Source organism: Artemia franciscana, chromosome 3, assembly GCF_032884065.1.
Source record: "Artemia franciscana chromosome 3, ASM3288406v1, whole genome shotgun sequence".
NCBI classification, from domain to species: domain Eukaryota; kingdom Metazoa; phylum Arthropoda; class Branchiopoda; order Anostraca; family Artemiidae; genus Artemia; species Artemia franciscana.
The window spans coordinates 28405341-28430452 of record NC_088865.1 but is presented as its reverse complement, the minus strand read 5'-3'; the positions used below and the strand labels follow the sequence as shown (position 1 = coordinate 28430452).

General features: G+C 36.0%; 2 protein-coding genes across 5 annotated transcripts in view; one reads left to right on the top strand and one right to left on the bottom strand.

Moving 5' to 3' along the window:
• The window catches only part of LOC136025116 (uncharacterized), a 120323-nt gene extending 109288 nt beyond the window's left edge, over window positions 1–11035 (top strand). For all 3 annotated transcript variants that reach the window (XM_065700852.1, XM_065700851.1, XM_065700850.1), the window contains exons 15-16: window positions 5794–5922; window positions 10860–11035. In XM_065700852.1, coding sequence (XP_065556924.1) covers window positions 5794–5922; window positions 10860–10948 — 218 coding nt within the window. In that variant the 3' untranslated portion in view covers window positions 10949–11035. The remainder of the gene's footprint in view (window positions 1–5793; window positions 5923–10859) is intronic.
• Window positions 11036–13091: 2056 nt separating this feature from the next.
• LOC136025117 (facilitated trehalose transporter Tret1-like) overlaps window positions 13092–25112 on the bottom strand; it is a 38960-nt gene continuing 26939 nt past the window's right edge. For both annotated transcript variants that reach the window (XM_065700855.1, XM_065700853.1), the window contains exons 6-7: window positions 18250–18444; window positions 13092–13836 (exon numbers count right to left, since the gene is read on the bottom strand). In XM_065700855.1, coding sequence (XP_065556927.1) covers window positions 13393–13836; window positions 18250–18444 — 639 coding nt within the window. In that variant the 3' untranslated portion in view covers window positions 13092–13392. The remainder of the gene's footprint in view (window positions 13837–18249; window positions 18445–25112) is intronic.

Sequence of the window (25112 nt, the reverse complement as noted above, 5' to 3'; positions counted from 1 at the left end):
TATAAGTTTCATCAAGTTTAGTCTTACCCATCAAAAGTTACGAAAATCACACCATCAGATTCAGCGTATCAGAGAACCCTATTGAACCCTGCAAAGGATTTTTATTAGTAATAAATATACGTAACTTACGAATTAACTTACGAAAAGAGCTTCTATATTTGTATATTCTTATTACGTATATGAGGGGGTTCGCCCCCTCTTTAGTACCTTGCTCTTTGCACTAAAGCTTGAATTTTGTCCCAATTCCTTAAGAATGACCCCTGAATCACAAAGGCCGCAGAACAAATAGTTGAAATTACTAAAAGTACTTTAGCGTAAAGAGAGAGAGGTATTGTGGGGGAAAAGAGCCCCCTTGTATAAATAATAATTTCGGTTCGCTTTAAGTTTTGATGCTGCTCCTTACTTCTAACTGAAAAGACTTTTTTTATTTATTTTCTCATTGTTTTTTTTAGATAATGGTAGAAAATCCTGCCCCCCTTCATGGAAATTCTCTTCCCTCGTGATAAATTCCTCCATGGAAAGATCCTCCCACGTAACGTCCTTCGCCTAACCCACTCCCTCCCCCCGCTCAACGTGAAAAAGCCCCCTGGAAACGTCTGTACACTTCCCAATAACCATTACTATATGCAAACAAAGGTCAAAGTTTGTAACTTGCAGCCCCTTCCCTGGGGACTGTGGGGGTTTAATTCATACCGAAAGACGTAATTATTAGGTTGTTTGACTATGCTGAACAAAATGGCAATCTCAAAATTTCGATCCGGTGATTTTTGGAAAAAAATGAGCGTGGGCGGGGGCCTAGGTGCCCTCCAGTTTTTGGGTCACTTGAATAGGGCACTGGAACTTTTAATTCCCGATGGAATTAGCCATCTCACGAAATTCTAGGACCACTGGTTCGATACGATCGATCACCCTTGGGGAAAAAAACAAGACAAAAAAAGACACGCATCCGTTATCTGTCTTCTGGCAAAAAAAAAACAAAACAAAATTCCACATTTTTGTAGATAGGAGCTTGAAACATCTACAGTAGGGTTTTCTGATACGCTGAATCTAATGGTGTGATTTTTGTTAAGATTCTATGACCTTTAGGAGGTAATTTATTCCCCCTATTTTCTAAAATAAGGCAAATTTCTCAGGCTCGTAACATTTGATGGGTAAGACTAAACTTGATGAAACTGATATATTTCAAATCAGCATAAAATACGATTCCTTTGATGTAACTATTGAAATCAAAATTCTATTTTTTAGGGTTTTGCTTACTATTGAGCCAGGTCGCTCCTTACTACAGTTCGTTACCAAGAAGTGTTTGAAAGAAGCTTCAGCAAATTAAGGCTATTTAAAAATGATCTTAGAAATAGAACGACCAAGCAGTGGTTAACAAACTTTAGTCTAATCCACATTATGTAAAAAAACAAGTTTTTTCAACTGAAAGTAAGGAGCAGCATTAAAACTTAAAAGAACAACAATTATTCCATATATGAAAAAGGTTGTCCCCTTCTCAATACCCCGCTCTGCACGCTTAAGTTTTTTACTGCTTAGAAAGGCTTTTTATTCTAAGTGGATGTTGTGTTTCACGAATCGTTCTTAAGGAATTGTGACAAAAAGTCAGAACTTAACAGTAAAAAGCTAGGTATTGAGGAGGGGACAACTCCTTTCATATGCTGAATAGTTTTTGTTCGTTTTAAGTCTCAATGTTGCTCCTTGTTTTCAGTTGAAAAAAAAAGTAATTTTTTTTTTTATTTAATGTGGATTAGACTCAAGTTTGTTAACCGCTGCTTGGTCGTCTTGTCTCTAAGATGGTTTTCAATTAGCTTTAATTTTCTGAAGCTTATTTCATTGCTGACCTTTCAACTATGAGGAACGAAATAGTTATATCAAAGTTTGGATTGGACGACCTTAAGGAAAAAAGGTTGTGGGAGGAGGGCTAGTTGCCCTTCAGTGTTTTTGGTCACTTAAAAGAGCACAATAAATTTTGATTCCCACTCAAATGAACCATTTTCCGATCTCCTAGGATCATTGGCTCAATGCGATCACTCCTGGGAAGAACAAAGAAAAAAAACAAAAAACAATGAACACGCATCCGTGGTCTTTCTTTCAATTAATGCAAAATTCCACATTTACACAGATGGGAACTTGAAACCTCTACAGTAGGGTTCTCGAATACGCTGAATCTGACGGTACGATTATTAATAAGATTCCTTGACTTTTGGGGAGATATTTCCCCCTTTTTCAAAAATCAGGCAAATTTTCTCAGTCTCGTAGTTTTGACAAATATCATTAAACTTAATGAATATTATATTGGGAATCAGAATCAAAAGCTGATTAATAAGGAAATTGTTAAATTTTATTTGTTAATTAAATTAATTAGAAACAAATAAGGAGTCACTCCTTATTTGCAGTTCGTTACTACGCACTCTGTGATAGAACATTGTATGGCTTCAAGGGATATCAGTCAAGGGACATGGGTTATATAACAATTTTTTCTGCAAATTATTGGGAAGGGGAGCAACTGCCCCCTTGCCCCCAAAAACAATGCCCCCGTGTGTCACCAATAAAATATTGTTACGTGGAATATTAGAGTTTTTCTTGAATCTTTAACATTTTTTAAGAAGTAAAATAGCCATAATCTGATAACTATAATGGGTTCATTGACCAAGGGGTATCAAATATCATTTTACCCCGGGCGATGACAGACGATGAGCCGTCTCTGTATTTTAGTGGTACTAAATGAAATGTTATCTAATACCCAAACTAAAACCTCGGTTTTATATCAAAGCCCCTGTTAGATTTTATTTGATTCTATAACAAAACGCTTATCATTATTTTTGTTTGGGGATGCAAAGGATGGTAACCATCAGCTGTAGCTATGCAAGTTACTTTAACGAACAAGAAAACGCGCAAGTAAAGAAATCATGCTAAAATAAAATCTAAAATCTGCAAATAAATGAAATGACATCATTTTTATAAAATCCTAAAAAGGGTTTATTCCAGATTTGCCTCTCACTCACTCGGACTATCTGTCTTGGTTTTTTCTACAATCAGCCATGATTTAATGCCTGCAAAAAAGGACTATGATCTTTCCTGACCTTCTGCTAATGAAACATACAGTCGATTTTGTTCAAAGCTAACGGGTGGGAGGAATTTTGATTGATTTTCTTACATCCCCTCCCAATCCCCTAAATATATTACTCACTTACATAGTCACTGGGACCGCCTAGCAGCAGATATCCTTCTTCCAAGACGGTCTCCAGAGGGGGGAGTGTCACTAGGCTTGAACTCCCCCCCCCTCTACCCTGAAATTTTAGTCCAACTCGCAAAGAAGCAGCAAAAATACATATAAACACATTTTTGACGCGCTTTGTCGTTTTGGAAGTTTGTTTTTGTATAAAACCCTGCCAAAAAAATTCTGGATACGCCCCTGATTCCTACTACTGCTACCTCTACAAGCTAGTTATAGCAGTAACCAGGCTGAGACTGGCACACTGAAAAATATGCTCCTACATCGCGCTTGGTTCAAAGCTCCCGGCTTGACATAAAATTCCCAGAAGCGATCACTTTAACACCATTTCATTTTTATCTTCACCATCCTGATTTTCCTTTCTACTATGGAGGCTACATAATTGTGGGCATGTATTGTTAAGTCTAGCGAGATTCAGTACGATTTTTACTTTCACTAGGAGCTTAAAATCAGCTCATTTAGCTCTTGAAAAGTTTTAACATTAATTGAACCACTAAAATATTCACTGAAAGATCATTGATTTGCCTAATAAGATACCTATCTGGAATAACAAATATAAATTGCATGACGTAGAATAAATTAATAGACTATCAAATTTACTGAATAGTAGCAGAGCATCTATATTGTCTTGACCTAATATATCTCGCTGACAAATTACCACGCAAAGCCGATTTCATTTTAATTATGTAAGAACTTTAAATAGCCTTAATTTGAATAGACAATTAATTAATGAAACGATTGATTTGATTATTTTACCCAAAGTTCTGGTAACATGAGTAAACCAGGCATTAAAAATATGCAATGTCACCTGATGATCTCATAACGATCAAATCGTTCAAAATGTTGAACGGTAAACAGAGCTGTCCTTGCACAAATAGCGACTCTCTGTCTTTATTGAGTCGTGATGGGGACTGAGATGTGCATGGAAGCGCTGCATGTGGAGCTGCGTCATAACATAGTGGATGCGCGGCTCAGCAAAAGCCACACTTGCCTAATTTGGCGCCTGTAATAGGACGTATTCTGAGCAAAAGTAGGGTGCAAAATAAGATACACAATTTAAAAGCAGATAACAGGTATAGCATTTATTTATTGTCTTTGACCTTAATATCGTTGTTGTTAGTTATAAATGTTATTTTTTAACATTCGCATAGTTTTTTATGTAAATTGTGCGAGTCTGGTATGGCAATTTCATCAGGGCCAACAAAGATGCATCTGGAAAAAGTAATAGCCTACTATGTTTTTCCGTGATGTCTAATTTTGATCCTCCCCCTTGAAAACAAAATTCATGTCTAACATATCCCTTTTTGATTCAGCCTGCAAGATGTGCCACAATTTCGGCTATCTTGTACCAAAACATACCCCAGCCAATCAAAGACACAGCAAAATATTATTTATTTATATTTTTGTGTATATGGCCCACGGATTTTTGAAATACACTTATCTATCTATCTATCTATTCTGGTACCAGACATTACCACCATGGTCTTGTTCTAATTTCTCTCCATTCGGAAATCTAAAAAACAAAAGTTTAGGCTTTCGTATAAACTTAGCAAAAAGGTCATTTTTACACAGATTTTGGCAAAGTAAATCCAAAATAACTTCATAAATTAAAACAGCTTTATCTACGCTTTCACTTTTGTATTTATATTTAAATACTAGCTTACCCGTCACGTTCTGCCGTGATTTCTTAAAAAACAGAATATTCAAGGGAAATCTCCCCCTCCGTAAAATTTCCGTGCGGAAAACTCCCCCTATGTAAAAATCACTCTAGCGGAAATCCCCCTGCAAATTATTAACGATCGTATTTTTGAATTCAAACGTGTTTGAAAAATTTCCTTGCGTACAATTCTCTGCCCGAAAAATTCTCCTCCTCTGCTGAAAATTCCTCCCGCGTAAGACTCTTCCGTGAAAAATTTTCCCCGGAAATCCCAGGGAAATTTCACCGGCAAAATCATTTCACTGTAAATTCCCCCTCCCCCTTGGAAAATTTCCCATCCAAAAAATTATCTCGGAAAATTATTCCCCCTTTCGAAATCTTGCCTTGCTGAAAATCCCCATCCCTGCGTTTTTTTTTACGATCCTATTTTTTAAGTTTCAAAGTTTTTGAAAATTCCCACCTTGCTAAAAATTCTTTCCCTGGAAAATTGACCCCCCTACTGAAAACTCCTCCTTCACAGAAAAGTCTCGCCCAGAAAATTTATCCACCGGAAAATCCACCCCCTCCCTACGCGGAAAACTCCCCCCGACAGCTGGATGTTGTTGGATATTTAATATAAAAAAAATGTGAATATTGTGAATAGAAGCAACTGTCGAGTTTCAAATTTCAGTCAGCGGGAAAAGTATCAAGAAGGAATTGGAAGGAGGGTTTTATGTCTAAAACCTTTGCAAGAATGTAACCGAAAACTTTTAAAGTTTTTCGGCGGTCGGATGAACAGGGTAGAAATGTATTAAGGACACACACAGACAGAGATAGATTCGATTTTATGGATATACAGATGAAATTAGTCAGAAAATAAGGTTTATTTTTCAGCTAACTAAGCCCAAATCTTTATTTACAGGAATCTGGAGAAATATTCCAAAGTGTTCGACTCCTTCTTGTCCTGAGCTCATAACTATTGAGCGCTTGCAGTTTTTAGACCAGACTGTAACGGCAACATCTCTATTAATAGCAGATCTGCAATTGGATCGTAAGTTTATGTCAAAGTATTTAACCATCCCGCAATCCTAGAGGGGAGGGTTAAGGGTGTATTTTATCACTGAAATTGTGCCATTTCGCTCTAAAATTTAACTTGATATTCTCTCCTGGAGCCATAGAAAAGGCAGTGACCGAACATGGCTTCTAAACTCCGTTGTTCCGTTAATCTAAACTCTGTTGGTCTTGAACAACATCCCTCTAAATAACTTTTCACACAAATTCAATATTGAATATATTATATATTTACATAAGTTCTTCCAACATCCTTGAATTTTCAGAGACTCTTGAAACAAAAATTGCATTCTCTGCATTCTCCTCCAAATTCAACATTTATAAATACACGAACACTATCACGAGTTACAGATCTTTAATTTTTATTTGCGTTAACTTTTAGGAAAACTTAAGGGAGCCAAATTTTTTTTTGGGAGCCCCAGATAATCTGGGGACAGTGGTTGATATATAATTCATTTTGGATGATTTACTGTGAAAAAATAAATCAGGTGTATATCGCTCAAGAGTGTAGGGGGTATGTAGGCTACAAATATCCGAAAATACATGCAAAAAAAATGCCGACTCTTCGGCTAGAAAAAACCCACTTCATGAAGCTTATTCCAGCTTTACTGGGCTCTCTTTGCTGACCAAGGTCAGCGAAGACCTTGCATGACGCAACCATGGTGTCATTCAAGGACAAGTTTTCTTGGAGTTTTATTTACTAATTTGTTTTTGTGTTTTTCCCAATAAATACTCATATTTTTTACGTCATAACTTGTGCATATTTACATGGTTATAAGTCAAAATTACAGTAGAAAAACATATTTTTCGTTTTTGCTCAGTCATTCACATAAGTAGACTCTTATGTAAGCATACTAGCTTACCCCGTCATGCATGGCTCCAAAAGGCTATCCAAGAAAGAAATTCAATGATAACTCTACCCAGAGAATTGTCTCCTAGAAAATTCTCCCGGTTGAAAACTCCCCGTCCATGGAAAATGCCTCCCACAGACAATTCTAGCCCCAGACCCCCCCCCCCCCAAAAAAAAAAATCCTCCGTGGAAAATTCTTCCCTCCCCAACAATTTTCCCGAAAATTCTCACTCGTGTAAATTCTCCTCTTGACCCTCCCCCACGAGAAAATAAACTTGGGAAATTCTCCCTAATAATTGTCTTGAAAATTTTCCTCAAATGTCAAATAACGATCGTGTTTTCAAATTTAAAAGTATTTGAAAAAATAGGTCAGGATTATCAAATTACCCGTTTTATGATGTTGGATAACTAATATCTAGAAAATTTGAATAATGTGGACGTAAGTAACTGCCAAGCATCTGTGTTCTGGGTTTTTACATTCAATCCGTATATATCTGGGCTGCAGTGGTAGCTAGCAGCCTAGTAAGAGACGATCACGTCAAATACTAAGAAATATAATAACCCATAGCTCCTAAAAATAGAGTCAGATAAAAACAAGAAGTACGCTATCAGAACTGTCTGGTCCTAACCCCTATATAGGGAATTCGCCGTCCCCTGCGTTGAACAACAAGAGAAATATATTGGCTTGAAAGTCAACAAAAGTGGCTGAAACCGCAACATTCTGCATATACGGCATCTTTTTTCTTTTTTTTTCTGCACCTCAGATAGCTTGGCACAGAAAAACCGTAGAGAGTTGTTTAATGGCTCATTTTAAAGAACATTCGTGGGGTTAACAACCTTCTGTGATGGAAAAAAGTTTTTAAAATAATGTCAAATTTTCACAAAAACTACATTCTTATATAACACTGTAGTAGCTTATGTTATTGTAATATTACGAATTTGTTACCTCTACGTGCTTTTGCAGTTAAATATAATAAAGAACGAATCTTAACTCATAGTAATGGAAATATTCATTAATAGTAATAGCCTTACTTTCAAATAAAATCAATATCTTTACAAAGAACTTTTACCATTATAAAAAGCATGTAGACATAGTTAGGTAAAATGCAGTAATTTTTTGGGGGAATTTTAACAAAAAATCTGATTTGTCATCTGAAACTAGAATAAATTGTAGAATATTTTGAATAAAATAATTTTATTTAACCGCAAACCACAAAAATATTTATGGTGTCGGTGCAATAATTAATTTTTTTAGTTCAAATCAGAAAATTTTACCTAAAGAATCGATATAGTTCATCATAAATTTGGACTAAGTAAGTTTCATCGCATATAGCTGGAGCTTGTAAAGAATAAACCACGGTAAATATTAAGTAAAAATTAGTTTAACACAGGCATCGGTGCCCTTTATAAAGAAACAGGTGCCCCCTTCTTTTAAATTAATCAAACAATACCCCCAACCCAAATTAGAATTTTATTGTGTCAAATATACGTAGCCTACACATTTGCACGCCAATCGACTCGAAAGCATTACAGGCATCTTTTGAAAAGTTACTTGTATGGGGTATTGTGAAATATTAAGGCGCGGATAAATGTCATGCGGAAAAAATTGTATTCAGATGGAATTGAACATATGGCCTTTGGATTAGAATTCCGACATGCTATGCCCCTCCTTTTAAATTAATCAACCAATACCCCCAACCCAAATTAGAATTTTATTGTGTCAAATATATGTACACATTTGTACGCCAATCGACTTGAAAGCATTACAGGCATCTTTCGGAAAGTTACTTGTCTGGGGTATTGTGACATATTAAGGCGCGGATAAATGTCATGCGGAAAAAATTGTATTCAGAAGGAATTGAACATATGGCCTTTGGGTTAGAATTCCGACGCGCTATCCGCTGTACCACGCATCCTTTCAAGCAAACAATTTAAAAATATTTTATGTTATACTTAAATGATTATATTAAAAGATGATTATTAGAAAAATATGGGTTGAAGCTGTACCAAGCAATCCGGGTTGTAGATGTATCTAGTAACCCAGTAAGAGGCGATTATGTCCCTTAGTAAAAACTACAATAACCCATAAGTCCTAAAAATATTCTAAAGAGAATAAACATATTCTTGATGTTCAATTTGAAACTACCGTTTTTCTTTTTCTCATATTTGGTTTTATCATAAAAGTATCCCATATGCCTTATAATTCATCTACTTTATGGGTTATTAACAAAGTTCTGATTCTATGTGGTTTAACTCTTTTTAGATTACTGTTTTAAAAACCGTGATCAGTTACATTGTCAGGGGACACTTTTTTTTAATGATCAAACAAAATAATGTACTTTTAGGAATTTAGGGGGTTGGGCTTAATGTTTTTTTCTTTTTTATAGTAAAGAATGACCTATACTCCATAGTGAAAACATATTAATTTTTTCAACAAGTTAATATAACACGAATATCTTTCGAAATGTTTTATATTAAAGAATGAACCGTTGCCCGACAAATTTTCTAGTGAAGAACAAATCACGAATTTAGCTAAAAACAGACCATAAATCAATTAGTAAGCAAATCAAGAATCTAGCAGTAAGCGAATAATGAATCTAGTAAAGAACAAACCGAAAAGCAAGAAACGTACAAACCATGGATTTGATAAAGAAAAAATTATAGCAGAGAACAAATTTAAAATCATTGTTGCAGCAGTAGATACAACCTGGTAAATCATGGTTGCAGCTGTAGCTGCATTATCGTAAAAGGTGAACCACTACCCATAATAACCAAAAGAAGAAAAAAACATTCGGTGAAAAACTGCATTGACTCGAGAATGGAAACCCGGGTTGTAGCGGTAACTAGCAACGTAGTATCCGGGGTTGCAGTGGTAGCTAGCAACCTAGTAAGATTCTACATCAACAGCATCTTTTTCCTGTTTTTTCCTCCTCAGCTAGCAGGGACTGAAACATTATAGAGAGCTGTTTAATGGCTCATTTGAAAGAAAATTGTCACATCTAGTGCCCTTTGTAACGAAAAATATATTTGAAATAAAACATTTTTAGAAAAAAGACTAAATTTTCATTTACAAGCTTGATGAATAATCGTAGATTCGAAGCTGATGAATAAACGTCATGATCGTAGGTTGTATCCTGGTTGAAGCACTAGCTTGCTACCTATTAAGAGACGATCGTGTCCCATACTACAAAATACGATAACTCATAGTTCTGAAAAATAGAATTAGATTGAAACACAAAGTATACTATTCTTATAGTAAATAATTAAATCTACTTCCTGCAACGGAAATATTAAATTTCAGTCTTACTGATAAAGCCTTTATCAGTAAAATTGTGGTTGCAACAGTAGCTGCATCTTATATTAAAAGATGATCATTAGAAGAAAAAACCATTGCATATATATTAGATTTAGATGCCTGATTCTTTCAGGTTCGTCTTTTACTATTTCAAAAAGAAAAAGGCTTGGGCTTTTCCCTGTCTCTTTTCAAAGTTTACATAAAGGATCGTTCTATAGTTCTTATAAATGTGTTTATTTAAGTTTATCAAAATTACATAAAGAATCGATGTGGTTCATTATAAATGGAGGCTATGTAAGTTTTATCACTTATAGCTGAAACCTGGTCAAGAATAAGCCTCGGCACATAGTAACTAAAAGTTACGATAATACAAGCATCTTCTTAAAAGTTACTTGCTTGGGGCATAGTGCCATACTTAGGATTGTCTCTTACTATTCCAACTGAGAAAAAGCAATAGGCTTTTTACTGTTTGTAATTTCACTATAAAGTTATAACAATCCGTAAGAATTAAAGGGTCAAAAGAGATAATATTAAGGAGGCCTTGGGAGGAGGGGAGGGGAATTTGCACCTAAAACCATGTTAATTTGTGTTAATCGATGTTGGACTAAAAAATGGTCTATTTGATGGATAATCCTTTGCAGGCTAAGGGGGCATTCTCTTTTGATCATTTTTCTTCATATTGCGAATGGTCAATTCCTTATAGAGGACAGTATGCAAACCATCGTCACATCATAAACATTAAAATAAACACTAAATCTCTCTATTTTTCTAGCGTCCAGTGTAACAGATTCTGTCTCTAGCGTATTTTCAAACATTTCTGTTCTGGTTATCTCCCTGGCTCTTGGACTGATGTTTTTCTGAAGCAGTGACTACGTTGAAAACATTGGTGAATTATTAAAGATTTTCCCGATCGTTTTGTATAAAAGGAAATAAAGATTATTATTATTATGTAGTCTCGACCATATTTTGAACATTTTTGTTCTGGGTTACTTCGGGGTATTACCCTAACTCTTGGATTGATTTTTTTTTCTGAAATAGTTGTTGGGTTGGAAATAGCTATGACTTGCTAAGTATTTACCAAGTAATCTGCACATAACAAGATAAGTGGTTGGCGTCGAATGGGAAGATGATCTCTTATTTAGACTAATTAAAAAAAAGCAGAGTTTTCCGAGGGAAGTAAAGAGCAAAGTTGAAACTTAATATTACTATATGGCTCGTTTTTCAGTTTTATCTGTCATTTTTACTGGATTTTAGAAAATTGACTCCAACCATGACCCCCCCCCCAGGATTTTGATAAAATTACGCTACTAATTTTTGGTATGGATTTAGTGATCTACTAAGAATGTTGTTGCAAACTATGAACTGGATGACCTCTATTTTCCTTTGAATCAAAATGCTTGACAAATACCTATCTGAAAATGACCATGTAGAAGGGACAAAACCGTGAATAAAAAAAAAAAAAAAAAAAAAAAAAAAAAAAAAAAAAAAAAAAAAAAAAAAAAAAAACAAACTAACAAGCAGGAATCGAACGTATGACACTCTAATTTGTAGTCCAACGCTATACTAAAATGACCACGCCTCTAATAATCTCATTTGATATATTGGCGTTTGTACCTCATTGCGTAGCTTATTAAGGGGCTTGGAGGAGGAACATACGCGATAACCAAAACAAAGTAACAAGGAGTTTTGGTTGTAATACGTATGTCAAACCGATTTTGTATGCCAAGTTGAAAATTACCCACCGAAAATTGCAGGCTTGAGAAAATTTTCCTGATTAACAACAAAGGGGACTTCCCCCCCCCCCAAAAAAAAAAAACAGTGATTGGTGCTAATACCAATTACACCATCAAATTCAGCATATCCAGGAAACCTGTTGTAGAGATTTCATGCCACTTCAAACAGTTCGTGGTAACAAATTTTAAGTAAGGAGCGACCCGGGCTTCTTAGCAATTAAGATTCTAAAGAAGAAGTAAAGATATAAATGAGGGAGTAAAAATATAATAATAAGCTTTTTGTTAATTTCATTATGGAAAAACTTGCCACAACACTTTATTTAAAAAATGCATTTTGCCCCCCCCTCCCTTCCTCAGCATTTTTCTGAGTTGGTGCCACTGACGAGGCCAGAGAAGTATTACTAAGTCATTAATTAACTTTGGCCATTGGTTAAATTGATTAATGACCACAACTAAGGCATTCTATTAATAAAAATTAACAGTCTTTGCATTATTTGGGTTCACCAGCAATATGACACACTTTCTAACAAAGCGCATCTACGATCCTTTGGTTTCTGTATGGACTACAAGGACTGGTGGATCCAGGAGCGCCGGGCCGCCCCCAAGATTTTTTTTGATGCCCTCTTTCCCTGTTTTTGTTTCTTCTTTTTTCACTCATTTTCTAGAATAAATTTGTTCAATTGGTCAATTATTGGCACCTTTGTCATATCCCCCCCCAATAGTTTACTCATTGGGACCCTTGTCACATTGGATCCCCCCAAAATTTTACTCTAGATCCGCCCCTGGCTACAAACACAATTTAGCATCATTGCCCTTGGAACAGAGCGTACCATGTCCTTACGAACTACGAAGGCATATTTTGGAGATTTTCGACAATTCTGTTTTAAATAGCTTTCTTAAACATTCGTTTGATACCAGATGCAGTCCCAGGCCACAAGTGGTGGCTAAACAGCCCCTAAGCCATGTTTTCATTTGAAAATTTCCAATGATGTTATTCTATTGTTGGTAAAAGAGGGTAAAAGAATAATTTCTAGTGGAGGCCTAATAGTACATAATAATAACCCAGGAAGAGTGGTTAGATCTTCCAATTGACTATTCCAACTCTCATTAAAAAGAAAAAAAGTAAGTTTATTTGGTGAAAGGATAATTTTTTTCAAATATGTTGTTTAAACTATAAATATAAAATATATTTCTTGGTGAAACAAATTAACGTTTATCAACATATGTATTCACTATATTCCCTGGCGTTGATTTTAAACATTGAATAGATATTTATCTTTCTTGAAACTGGTCTTTTTGAAGAAAAAAAAATCAGACAGAAACATATCACACTAAATTGTAATTCAACGAGAAAAACAAAAGGAGTCACAGCCGGGAAAAGATGTGTCACTTTTTACAAGTTTTCTTCTAACCTTCTTCTTAGTTGTCTTATCTACACTAATGCATCAATGATCATGCCCCGACAATAACTTCCGCCCTTCCCCTACCCGAGAATTCCAATATTTCACCGGTACTGTAAACTAGTAAGAAATTTCTTTGGTCACAGCATGGCTAAAACAAATAGGAGAGTGTCTATAGTTTTGCAACTACCACCTGTTTTTCTTTTCCATCTATAAGACCATATCCACTTTCTGCGTCACTAGCCACAGTTTTTTGGCCCTTCTTTCTCGTCATCTTCATCTCTATTTCTTCCAGCGTTTTACCTTTTGTTTCTGGCATAAAAATCCATACGAATATAATGCCACATAGCAAGACGGCTGCATAAAACCAATACGCTCCATAATATCCTACTCTATGTTTTAAATCAGCATAGGTCTTAACACTAAGAAAAACAAAGAGTGAATTTGCAAAGTATCCAATGGAGCCCATTACATCACGATACCTCACTGGGAAGGTTTCACCAAGAAGTATAAAAGGGACTTCATAGTATCCAAGGGAATATGCACCATAATACACAAAAAGAGATGCAACTGGAAGCCAAGTTATCGATGCCACTGCAGATTCACCCTGGAACTCCTAAAAGAAGGAAGTTGATTGTAAGACACAAAGGCAATAAAAAGCCTATTATCTACTTAATAAATTTGGAAACACGAGGAATTTATTTTTCATTCTTATAATTACGATTATCATGCTCAATTCCACCAATTGTTCTAACAGACAACATTTATTTATTTGCTGTTGATTTTCACCAATACTATTTAGCAACAAGACTTTTTTTTTAGTAGGGGCCCATCACATTGCCGGGCGAACAAATCATTTTAGTAACATGTTTTTCTTTTTAGTTTTCAAGTTTCGTCGGTGGAAGAATTGAGGCAAAATAACCTTCTCCTTGGTTACTGCATAGTCGTAACATACCTTAAACAAATCAATGTGATCAGCCTGTCTTCGCATTGCAATAAAATAAAACTTAAAATGCAGCACACACCACTAAAATTACTCTTTATCATTCAAAAACCAAATATCTAATAAACACTTCTTCATAAGGATTATTTTGCTGACAAATTTTTTTTTGGTATTCAGAACCAGGTAACCAAAAATTTCTGGAATTAAGCCAAATATCAATCCCTTAATAACCTCAAGAAGTTTGAAAGAAAATGTCGCAATAAAAGAGGGTGAAGCAACCTACTACTGCTACTAACTCACTGCAGCACAAAGCAGCCTGAGGTCAACATAGCTACGCATGCTCCTCCTCCTCCCAAATCTATTCAAAGCATCCCTCTTTACATCCTCCCAAGAAGTTCTCATTTCCCTTAAATATTTTCTTACTCCTTCCTCAAGCCCCATTTGAAGACGACCTGGTTTTCGTTTGGCCCAAGATGGGTGGCCTACAAGGACAACGTTTGACAATCTGTCATCCTTTATCGGCTGAATTTGTCCTAGTCATATCATCCTTTCTCGCATTATAGCCCTAGAAGGTGGGATTGAACTATATTTTTTGTACAGCTTACTGTTACAGATACGCTCAGTCAGTCGGGTACCCAAATCAATCCGTAGCCAATTTCTCTAGAAAACCTCTAGCAAAGTTTCCTACGTTTTATGGTGCGCCCATGCTTCAGAATTATACTTGATCATTTTTATCACTCTAGCTTCTACTGTTCTAATCTTGGTTTCCATACCTATCTTCCTATTTTTCTAAACTTTTTTCAACTGTGAAAAAACGCCCTGGGCCTTTGCTATTCTACTTTTAACATGTACCCACCATCTTTACTAACAATTCTGGCTAGGTAAGATGAGGTGTCCGCTTGATCGATCTTCTTATTCCCCGACATTACCTTCGCCTCTCCACCTTCACTTATTCCTCGTCGTAGCGACTCAGTTTTTTGACATTAATTATCAAACATATTCTTGTATCCTGAAGTCACAAAATCTCTAGTAGCTCATTAACTTTACTAGAATTTTCATCTTTAGGGCGAAATCCATCAAAATGATCCATATAAATGAGGAAAGACCACAACCATGCTTAATTCCTGATTTAATACGGAGCCAGCCACTACCCTCATTTCTTACCAAAGTTATTCTCGTACATAGTACGAATCACTTCAATGTACATATCTTAAACAGCGACGAAGACCACACTGCCTTTCCATATCAAACAAACACAACTTAGAAACAACAGGGAAATTTTTCAATACAGTGGAATTCAGCAGAAAATTCTCCTACCTCCTCGGAAAATCTATGTATACTTCACAATATGAAATACTGTGGTAAATTTCCTGACTTACAAACCTTTCGCTAGGGGCTGTAGGGGGTTATGTTATCCGCAAAGACCTAGTTACTGGGCTTTCCAACTATGCTGAACAAAATTATTATCTCAGAATTTTTTCTAGGAATGAGTCCTTTCTTAACATTCTAAAACTATTGGTTCGATACGATCACCCCATGAAAAAAATAAAATAAAAATATACACGCATCCGTAATGCAGACGAAAGCTCCAAACTCCAACATCAGGATTCTTGGATACACTGTATCTGATGGTGTGTACTAAACTTAATTAATCTTACATATTTGGAATCAACATAATAGACGATTCTTTTGATATATTTATTGATATCAAATTTCCATTTTCTAGAGTTTCGGTTACTACTGAGCCGCATCGCTCTTTACTTAAAGTTCGTTACCACGAACTGTTTGATACAAAATTCAACATCTTTGAATAAAAATGGAAAACAAACTGAAGTTCAAACTTTAAACTTGTCACTTAAAAACATTCTTGTTTCGAGTGTTCCATCAAATAAAAATTTCTTTGGCTTTTGGGGTGTGGACTGTATGCCTTCGGTTAGGAGTTTCCGACCATGACAATTTCAATGGTGTACTTTTTATTCCGATACAATGCCATTTTCGAGAGGCTTTGGGCCTTTTGTCGAAAATAAGGGAAATTTGTTTGTGTGCTACGATTAATATAAGATTCGCAGGCAGGTTTCAGAAAAGACTATAATTCTATAGATTAGATTTTTATTTTAATACGGATGATTAGGAAACAAGTTAGGAGAAAACAGGGCAGGCTATTTGTTGCATTTTTGGATTTAAAAGGGGGGTTTGATGGAGTGGATAAAAGTTCAATGATAGAGTTGTTGTTAGCACTAGGGCTACCCAGCGTATTTGTTAAGATTATAGCATCTATATATAATATTAAATAAAAAAACAAGTTTTTTAAATGAAAGTAAGGAGCAACATTAAAAATTAAAACGAACAGAAATTACTCCGTATTTGAAAGGGACATTTCCTCCTCAACGCCCCGCTCTTTACGCTAAAATTTTTACTGTTTTAAAAAGTAGAGTTAAGAGAAAGAATCAAACTTTAGCGTAAAGAGCGGGGCATTGAGGAGGAAATTTCCCTTTCATACGGAGTAATTTCTGTTCGTTTTAAGTCAGATGGGAAATGGAAGAAACCTCTCAAGATGGTAGAAAATAAGGGAAATAGACTACTAGGAATGTTAAGTAAAAGTAGTATTAAGGAAATTAGGGATGTAAGACTGCTAAAGTAGATTTTTAATGCTAGGGTTAGATCGGCTTTGCATTACGGGGCGGAGCTTAGGGGGGGTTTAATAAGGGGTTAAATTCAGAAAGAACGCAGTTGAGGCTTTTTAAGCGTATATTAGGCCTTGATAATAAGTTTAATGGGTTAGTGCTGAGAGGGGATATAGGAATAAAGTGTATGAGAGAGAGTAGGTTAATTAGTATGGTTAAATATTGGGAAAGGGTGTCATCGTTAGAAGATAATGGGCTAGTTAAACAAGCATTTTTAACGATGCTTCAAGATAGGAGGAAGGATTCGTAGCGAAATCAGGTGAAGAATATATTAGACCGGGCAGGGCTTGGTAATTGCTGGAATGAGGGAAAGGGTATAGGAGAGGTGGTAGGGACTGTATCTAGGTTAGTTGCAACTAGGCTAGAATCTCAGGAAGTTCAGGTTTGGCAAGCTGAGGCCACCTCGCCGTCCCTTGGGATATATGCGGAGGTCAAGGAGAACTGGGGCGAAGCAATTTACCTACAATGGAATTGGCTCCGGACGATTTAAAATGGGTAATGTATGTAAGGGAAGATTTTATGCCTCTTGGAGAATGTAGGAAATATTTAGGAAGAAATAGATTGAGGAATGATCCTTACAGTTACCCTATGTGTGGAGAGATGGATCGTCTTTGCATCATTTTTTTAGGGGAATGTAGGGAGGTGAGGGAGTTGTGCTTGGAAATACTTGGTAGGGAGGCTGGGGGGGAAGATTGGGTTTTTTAAATTTTGAGAAGTAGATGTTACTTAAATATAAATAATATGAGAATGTTCGTCCGGGTGGGTATGAGGTATCGTGCTGATTTTCTTAAATAATTACTTTTATTGTTTTTTCAGTCTATGTTTTGTTCCTGTATTTTTTTCGCTTGTTTTGTGTATGTTACCATGGCCCAATTGGGCTTTCGTGTGAATAAATCTATTCATCTATCATTGACGTTGAATGGAGGTAATAATTAACATTGCTGAGTCAGCATCAGCTAGTTTTTTTTTACGGTGTATGGTTTTTCTAAAAACAATTTTTTTATTTTCGGTTAATATAGGCCGAGATTTGGGTAGATCATCTTCGTTTGTATCAATAACTTGATGTGTACTTGAGCCTTCTTCCAGTTCACCATCATTATCATCAGATTCACATTTTTCGATTAAGGTAAAAAATAATAGTTACCATTCCTGAATCAGCTAATAATGAAAAATTTTCATTTAAACAAAACGTGTTTAAGTAATTTAGGTTATTATGGGCTGTGGTTCAGTCTTTACAGAGTGAACCGTGGTTACAGCTGTTGCTGCAACCATAATGTTTCAATATTTAAAGATTTAATATAGAAATTGCACTTCTGATCATGCTAACTCAGAACTTTTTTTTAGAATTAATTATAAATGTTTACTATGGAGAAGAAAGCTTTTCCCGAATTCTTCAACTTACCTTGATGTAAAAGAAAGCACCCAAAGCACAAAGTGCAGCAATGAGAAAAAAACCAGAAATTGATAAGAGAACCTTTCTTCCTGCTTTGTCCATAATGAATGCAGCCATTATAGCAACTGCAACCATGACAGCAGCTAGTATGATAGATGCGTTCTCTCCACGAAGGGGACTGTTGACCTCCGTCAAAATTTCAACCTAATAAAAGCAATAGAAATGAAATGTTGCACAAAAATATTCTATCATAGTAGTGCTCCTTACGCGCAAACAGGTGAAAGGATAGGGATCGTAAGAATTTTATTAAGCGGTGATATTTTAATTTTTTTTGTGGAGGATTTCACATACTTCACTTGTTTTCTGTGGATAGCAGACGCTCTATTTTGCCCGGCAACAATGGAAACTGGGATGACTTCTGATGACAGTTTTGTTTTGTCCATGGTGGCCAATTTGGCAATACTTTTCTTGTTCCAGCGTCTCCTATGGTTTCTGAATCGAGCCCAAGGTTCCAGGTTAAACTTAAAATTTCACCAAAGATTTTTCCCATGACCACCTATATTTCAGTAAATGTTTGCTAATAACTTCCAGAATTTGAGGCTGCATATGCCCAAAGTGTTTGGACTCTTCTTTTATAATCAGAGAAAGAACCTTACCGGCTGACCGCAACACCTTCTCGCTGATACCTTTTGCAAAAGAGACACGCAAAAAGAACAATACCCAAGAGGTCATATGGCACTTGTGACGAGGTCGGAAGAGCCAAGAGCCAAGAGCTCATATGGCATGAGCTCTAGCAAAATTCTAAGAATCAATAGATTGATTTAAAAGAAAAATTAGACGCTTAATGCCGGTCGGGGTTTAAAATAAGAGCTCAGACACACAAGGTCCTTCTAAATATCAATATTTATTAAGATCCGATCACCCATTAGTAAGTTAAAAATACTTCATTTTTTCTAATTTTTCCCGTCCCTTCAGCCCCTCAGATGGACGAATCGGAGAAAACGACTGGTATCAAGTGAATTTGTGCAGGTCCCTGACACGCCTACCAATTTTCATTGTCCTAGCACGTCCAGAATCGCCGAACTCGTCAAAGCACTGGACCCACCTAACTCCCCCAAAGAGAGTGGATCTGTTCCGGTTATCCGGTCACCCGTTCGTAGGTGAAAAATAACTCAATTTTTCTAATTTTTCCGAATCAACCGAAATCCCCCCTATCAACTCCCCCAAAGAGAGTGGATCTGTTCCAGTTATCTCAATCACGTATCTAGGACTTGTACCTATTCTTCCCACTAATTTTCATCCCGATCTCTCTACTCTAAGCGTTTTCCAAGATTCCCGGTTCCCCCTCCCACTCCCCCCATTGTCACTAGATCAGGTCGGGATAATATAAGAGCTCTGAGGCACGGGATCCTTATAAATATCAATTTTCATTAAAATATGATGACCCGTTCGTGAGTTAAAAATACCTCATTTTTTCCATTTTTTCCGAATTAACCGTCCCTCTACTCCCCCCTCCCCAGATTTTCGAATCGAATCGGGGAAGATACAACATCTAATTTAATCGGATCTGGTTCCTCATACACCTGCCAGCTTTCATCGTCCTAGCTTATCTGGAAGTGCCTGAACTAGCAAAACCAGGACCGATAGACAGACAGACAGACCGACAGACAGACAGAAATTGCAATCGCTATATGTCACTTGGTAAATACCAAGTGCCATAAAAACCTTTTGTCTGCATCAGAGCAATCTTGGGTGCTTAGGTGACTCTTAGCATGGATTGGTGACTATCTTGTTACTTTAAGAGCAAAAGAAGTTTTAGTGTTTTTTAGTTTTTTATCATAAAATTATCAAAGAACTGCTATATTTTCAGTGATATTAAAGCGGTGCTTTACATGGAAAAAAATAAGAGGTAAAAATGAAGTAAAGCCCCTGCAAAAGAGGAACGGGTAGATATCTCCATTAAACTGCCCCTTTCCTAAAAGCAATACTACGTTTTAAGCTAGAATTATTTAAGTACAATCTATTAGAAGCTACCAAAGATCATTAATAAAATGAAAAGCATCTTCAGAATGTGCTGTCAGTAGTTTCCGGATTCTGGTTCCTTTAGCTACGCCATTTAAGCTTACCACGGCAGTGTAATTGTGAAAGGAAAAAAAAAATGTCCATCTAGTATCCAATCAAACTCTAGCAAGCTCAAATAATACGTTTGTAACTGAAAGATCAAGTAGAAACATTAACTTCCAAAAATCTAGTTAATTTCAAAGACTCTTAGAAGCATCTTCAAAATATGCAGTAGCCTATATAATTTAATTAAAATACTTTTACCCAAACTTTGGGCTTCTTGAGTTACGTCTCTTATGATTATCACGACTGCGTAATAATGATGAAAAAAGCAAAATATAAATCTATCATTACACACTTAATGAACCTATACTTCCGGCAATCCGGCAAAACTGACACTAAAAGGTCTAATCGATTCGACTTTTTACTAGGACTTGTGAAGTCATAAGGACTAATTCTTTAATTAAAGAACCTATTTAAAGAAGTTTTAGAAATATAATTTTGGATCAATAGTGTTTGTACAAACTATTGTTTTCAGAATTCTGTTCGACTTCACGCTGTCCTATTACCATATGGTCTCTGGATAAAGTTCCTCATTATGTTAGTCCGTATCAAGACCGTATCCAAGATTTTTGCTCGAGGGAAGGATTACGAAAAAAACTGCAGCAAAAGCATAAAAATTTGTTTATATACATTTCTGTTACTTTTTGACCAGTCAGACAAAAATCCGGGAGGGGGGTTCAAACCCCCTGAGCCCCCCTTTGGGTACGGTCTGGAACCAGCTGCACGTGTCTACTAGCTGTTCGTTACATGAGTGTATTTTAACATCAAATAATGAGCTAGTTGAGGCAATATGTGTTTTTGTTTTACGCCTCTCGTTGCCAATAAGGCAAAAACCGTGTGAGCCTCATTATTCCGGTTAGGTTAGTCAAACTTTACCGTACAGAGTGGGGCATTGATGAGGGGATAACCTCTTTCATATACGGAATAGTTTCTGTTCATTTTAAGTTTTAATGCCGCTCCTTACCTGCAGTTAAAAAACTTGTTTTTTTATATTTAATTTCTGAACGTTTTTGAATCAACGCTGGTTTCAATCTTTGCTAGCCATACATGATAGATTAAAACGGGATTTGCATATTAATTTTACTCTTTGAACTAATAATAACCTTATAATTACCTAAGTTTGATTTTTATTTTACAGTCAAAAGACTAAAATGAATGAATGAAAGAAAAACAAGATCTTACGAATAATAATTCGAATAATAACCTCTTTTAAAAGTAAAAAAAAAACTTCAGTGTAAGAGCGAGCTATTAAGGACTAGCAACCTCCCTTAAATACGTAATATTTTCTGTTCGTATTAAATTTTAATGTTGCTCCTTGCTTTAAGTTAAAAAACTTACTTATTTATATAATTGCTGATCGTTCTTAAAAAAAGTTGTAAAATCCATTTCCCCCTCCGAAGAAAAATCCATTCCCCCACGGGAAATTTCTCCATGGAAAGATTATCCCACTTAGCTCAAATTCGCAATATTTGCGGAACCAATTTTGTAAGGCATAGTAACAGAACGACCAAAGAGGTACTTTCTATATGAAAACGTAAGTCATAAGTTGAGTAATTTTAAAATGAGTGAAAGAACGAAAATAAAAGATCTTACTTTCAGTTGAAAAAACTTTTTTTAGTTGTTTTCTCATTGTTTTTTTTTAACAATACTAGGAAATCCTGCCCCCCCTTCCTTGATGGAAATTATCTTCCCTCATGATAAATTCCTCCATGAAAAGATCCTCCCACGCAACCCCATCCCCCCAGCCCACCCACCCCCACCGCAAAGTCCCCCTGAAAACGTCTGTACACTTCCCAAAAACCATTACTATCAAACAGTTCATGGTAACGAACTGTAGGAAGGAGCAACCCGGCTCAATAGTAACCGAAACTCTAGGACCATATGGTGCGAAAAATCGCACCATAAGATTCAGCATATCAGAAAACCCCACTGTAGAAGTTTCAAGTTCCTATCTGAAAAATGTGGAATTTTGTATTTTTCGCCAGAAGACAGATCACGGATGCGCATTTATTTGTTTGTTTGTTGTTTTTTTTTCATGGGTGATCGTATCGACCGAGTGGTCCTAGAATGTCGCGAGAGGGCTCATTCTAACGGAAATTACAAATTCTAGTGTTAAATAACCAAAAAATTGGAGGGTACCTAGACCCCAACCCACGCTGCTTTTTCCTAGAGTCGCAGGATCAAAATTTTAAGATAGCCATTATGTTCAGCATAGTCGACAAACCTAATAACTATGTATTTGGGGACGACTTAATCCCACACAGTCCTCGGGGGAGGGACTGCAAGCTACTAACTTTGACCACTGTCTACATAGTAAAGGCTATTGGGAAGCATACATACGTTTTCAGGGGGACTTTTTCGTGTTAGAGTGGGGGTGGGTCAGGGAGAGGGGTTTACGTGGGAGGATCTTTTCATGGAGGAATTTATCATGAGGGAGGTGAATTTTCATAAAGGGGGCGCAGGATTTTTCAGCATTATTAAAAAAAAAATTAGAAAATAAATAAAAAAAGTTTTTTCAACAGGGTAAGGAGCAGCATTAAAACTTAAAACGGACAGAACGTATATAAAGGGGTTCGTCTCCTTTAAAAATACCTTGCTCTTTACGCTAAAGTATTTTTAGTAATTTCAACTATTTATTCTACGGCCTTTGGGATTCAGGGGTCATTATTAAAGAATTGGGACGAAATTCAAGCTTTAATGTAAAGAGCGAGGTATTGACGAGGGGTGAACCCCCTTATATACGTAATAAAAACATACAAATATAGAAGTTCGTTACGTAAGTTAATTCGTAAGTTACGTATATTTATTACTAACAAAAACGTTCGTAAAAAATAAAAAGTTCTAGTTGCATTTTTAAGTAACCAAAAACGAGAAGGCAACTAGGCCTCCCCCCTCTTTTTTATCAAAATCACCCGATCAAAACTATGAGAAAGCCATTTAGCCAAAAAATTAATATGCAAATTCCGCTTTAATTATTCATGTGCGGTGAGCCAAAGTCAAAACACGCGTTAATTCAAAAACATTCAGAAATTAAATAAAGAAAACAAGTTTTTGTAACTGCAAGTAAGAAGCAACATTAAAACTTAAGACAAATAGAAATATGAGAGTGTTTGTCCCCTCCTCAACGCCTTGTTCTTTGCGCTAAAGTTTTTTATTGTTTTAAAAAGTAGAACTTTTAAGTTCTACTTAAGTTTTAAGTTGTTTTAAGAAGTAGACCAAAGAGCCAAACTTTAGCGTAAAGATCGAGGTGTTGAGGAGGGGACAACACTTTTCATATACGGAATAATTTCTGTTCGTTTTAAGTTTTAATGTCGCTCCCTACTTGCAGTTGAATTTTTTTTTATTGATATGTAAACGAAGGTCAAAGTTTGTAACTTGTAGCCCCTCCCCCGGGGATTGCGGGGTATTAATTCGTCCCCAAAGACATAGTTATTAGGTTTTTCGACTATGCTAAACAAAATGGCTAGCTCAAAATTCTGATCCAGTAACTTTGGGAAAGAATGAGCGTGGGAGAGGGCCTAGGTGCCCCCCAATCTTTTTGGTCACTGAAAAGAAAACTAGAACTTTTGATTTCAGTTATAATGAGCCCTATCACGACATTCTAGGATCACTGGGTCTATACGATCACCCCTGAAAAAAAAACAACGCATACGTGATCTTTCTTCATGCAACAAATGCAAAATTCCACATTTTTTAGATAGGAGCTTGAAACTTCTACAGTAGGGTAGGATTCTCTGATACGCTGAATCTGATGGTGCGATTTTCGAAGATTCTATGACTTTTAGGGGATGTTTCACTCTATTTTCTAAAATAATACAAATTTTCTCAGGTTCGTAACTTTTGATGTTCAAAACTATCGATATTGTTAAAAAAAAAATATCCGTCCAACGCTTCGGCCTTGCTCAAAAGAACTGAATGCTGGGAGTTTATATCTTAGTTTTTATAAGTAGGCTATTGTTTTGTGTATTTTTTTTAATTACTGACTTTTTTTTAACTTTTATATACTTCTACTTTAATTGACATACTTTTCTATTGCCAGTAGAAAAAGGTTTGTCTCTAAGCTGCATTAAATAAAAAAAACGTAAAAAAAACAAGTTTTTTAAACTAAAAGTAAGGATCAGCATTGAAACTTAAAACGAAAAGAAGTTATTACGTATATGAGGTGATTGTCCTCAACACCATGTACAACACCTCGCTCTTCACGCTACAGTTTTTGGGCACGTTTCAGGAGTTGTTTTTTTAAGAATTGGGACAAAATTTAAACTTTAGCATAAAGAGTGAGGTGTTGAGAAGGGGGCAATCTCCCTCATGTACGTAATAATTTCTGTTCGTTTTAAGTTTTGATGTAGCTCCTTACTTTCAGTTAAATAAAATTGTTTGTTTATTTAATTTCTAACCGTTTTTTAAATAACGCCAGGATACCTGACTCCATCTCCATGGAAGAATCCCTTTTCTCATAGAAACATCCTCTGGACAGCTCAATCCTGGCAAAAATTTACCTCGGACTATTACCCTTAATATCTCCATACGTAAAATTGAATCAGTAAAGAAAGTAGTAATGTAGAGAAAGCGACACATATAAAGAAATTTCGTATAGGAATTCTGACAAATTCCCCCCGTATAAAATTTCTCAAGAAAAGCTCACCTCCTGGAAACTTCCCTCTCCATGGAAAATTCCCCCTGTGAAAAATCCTCCCTGAAAAAATTCGTTCTCCCCACCCGAAAAATGTATGTATACTTCCCAATAA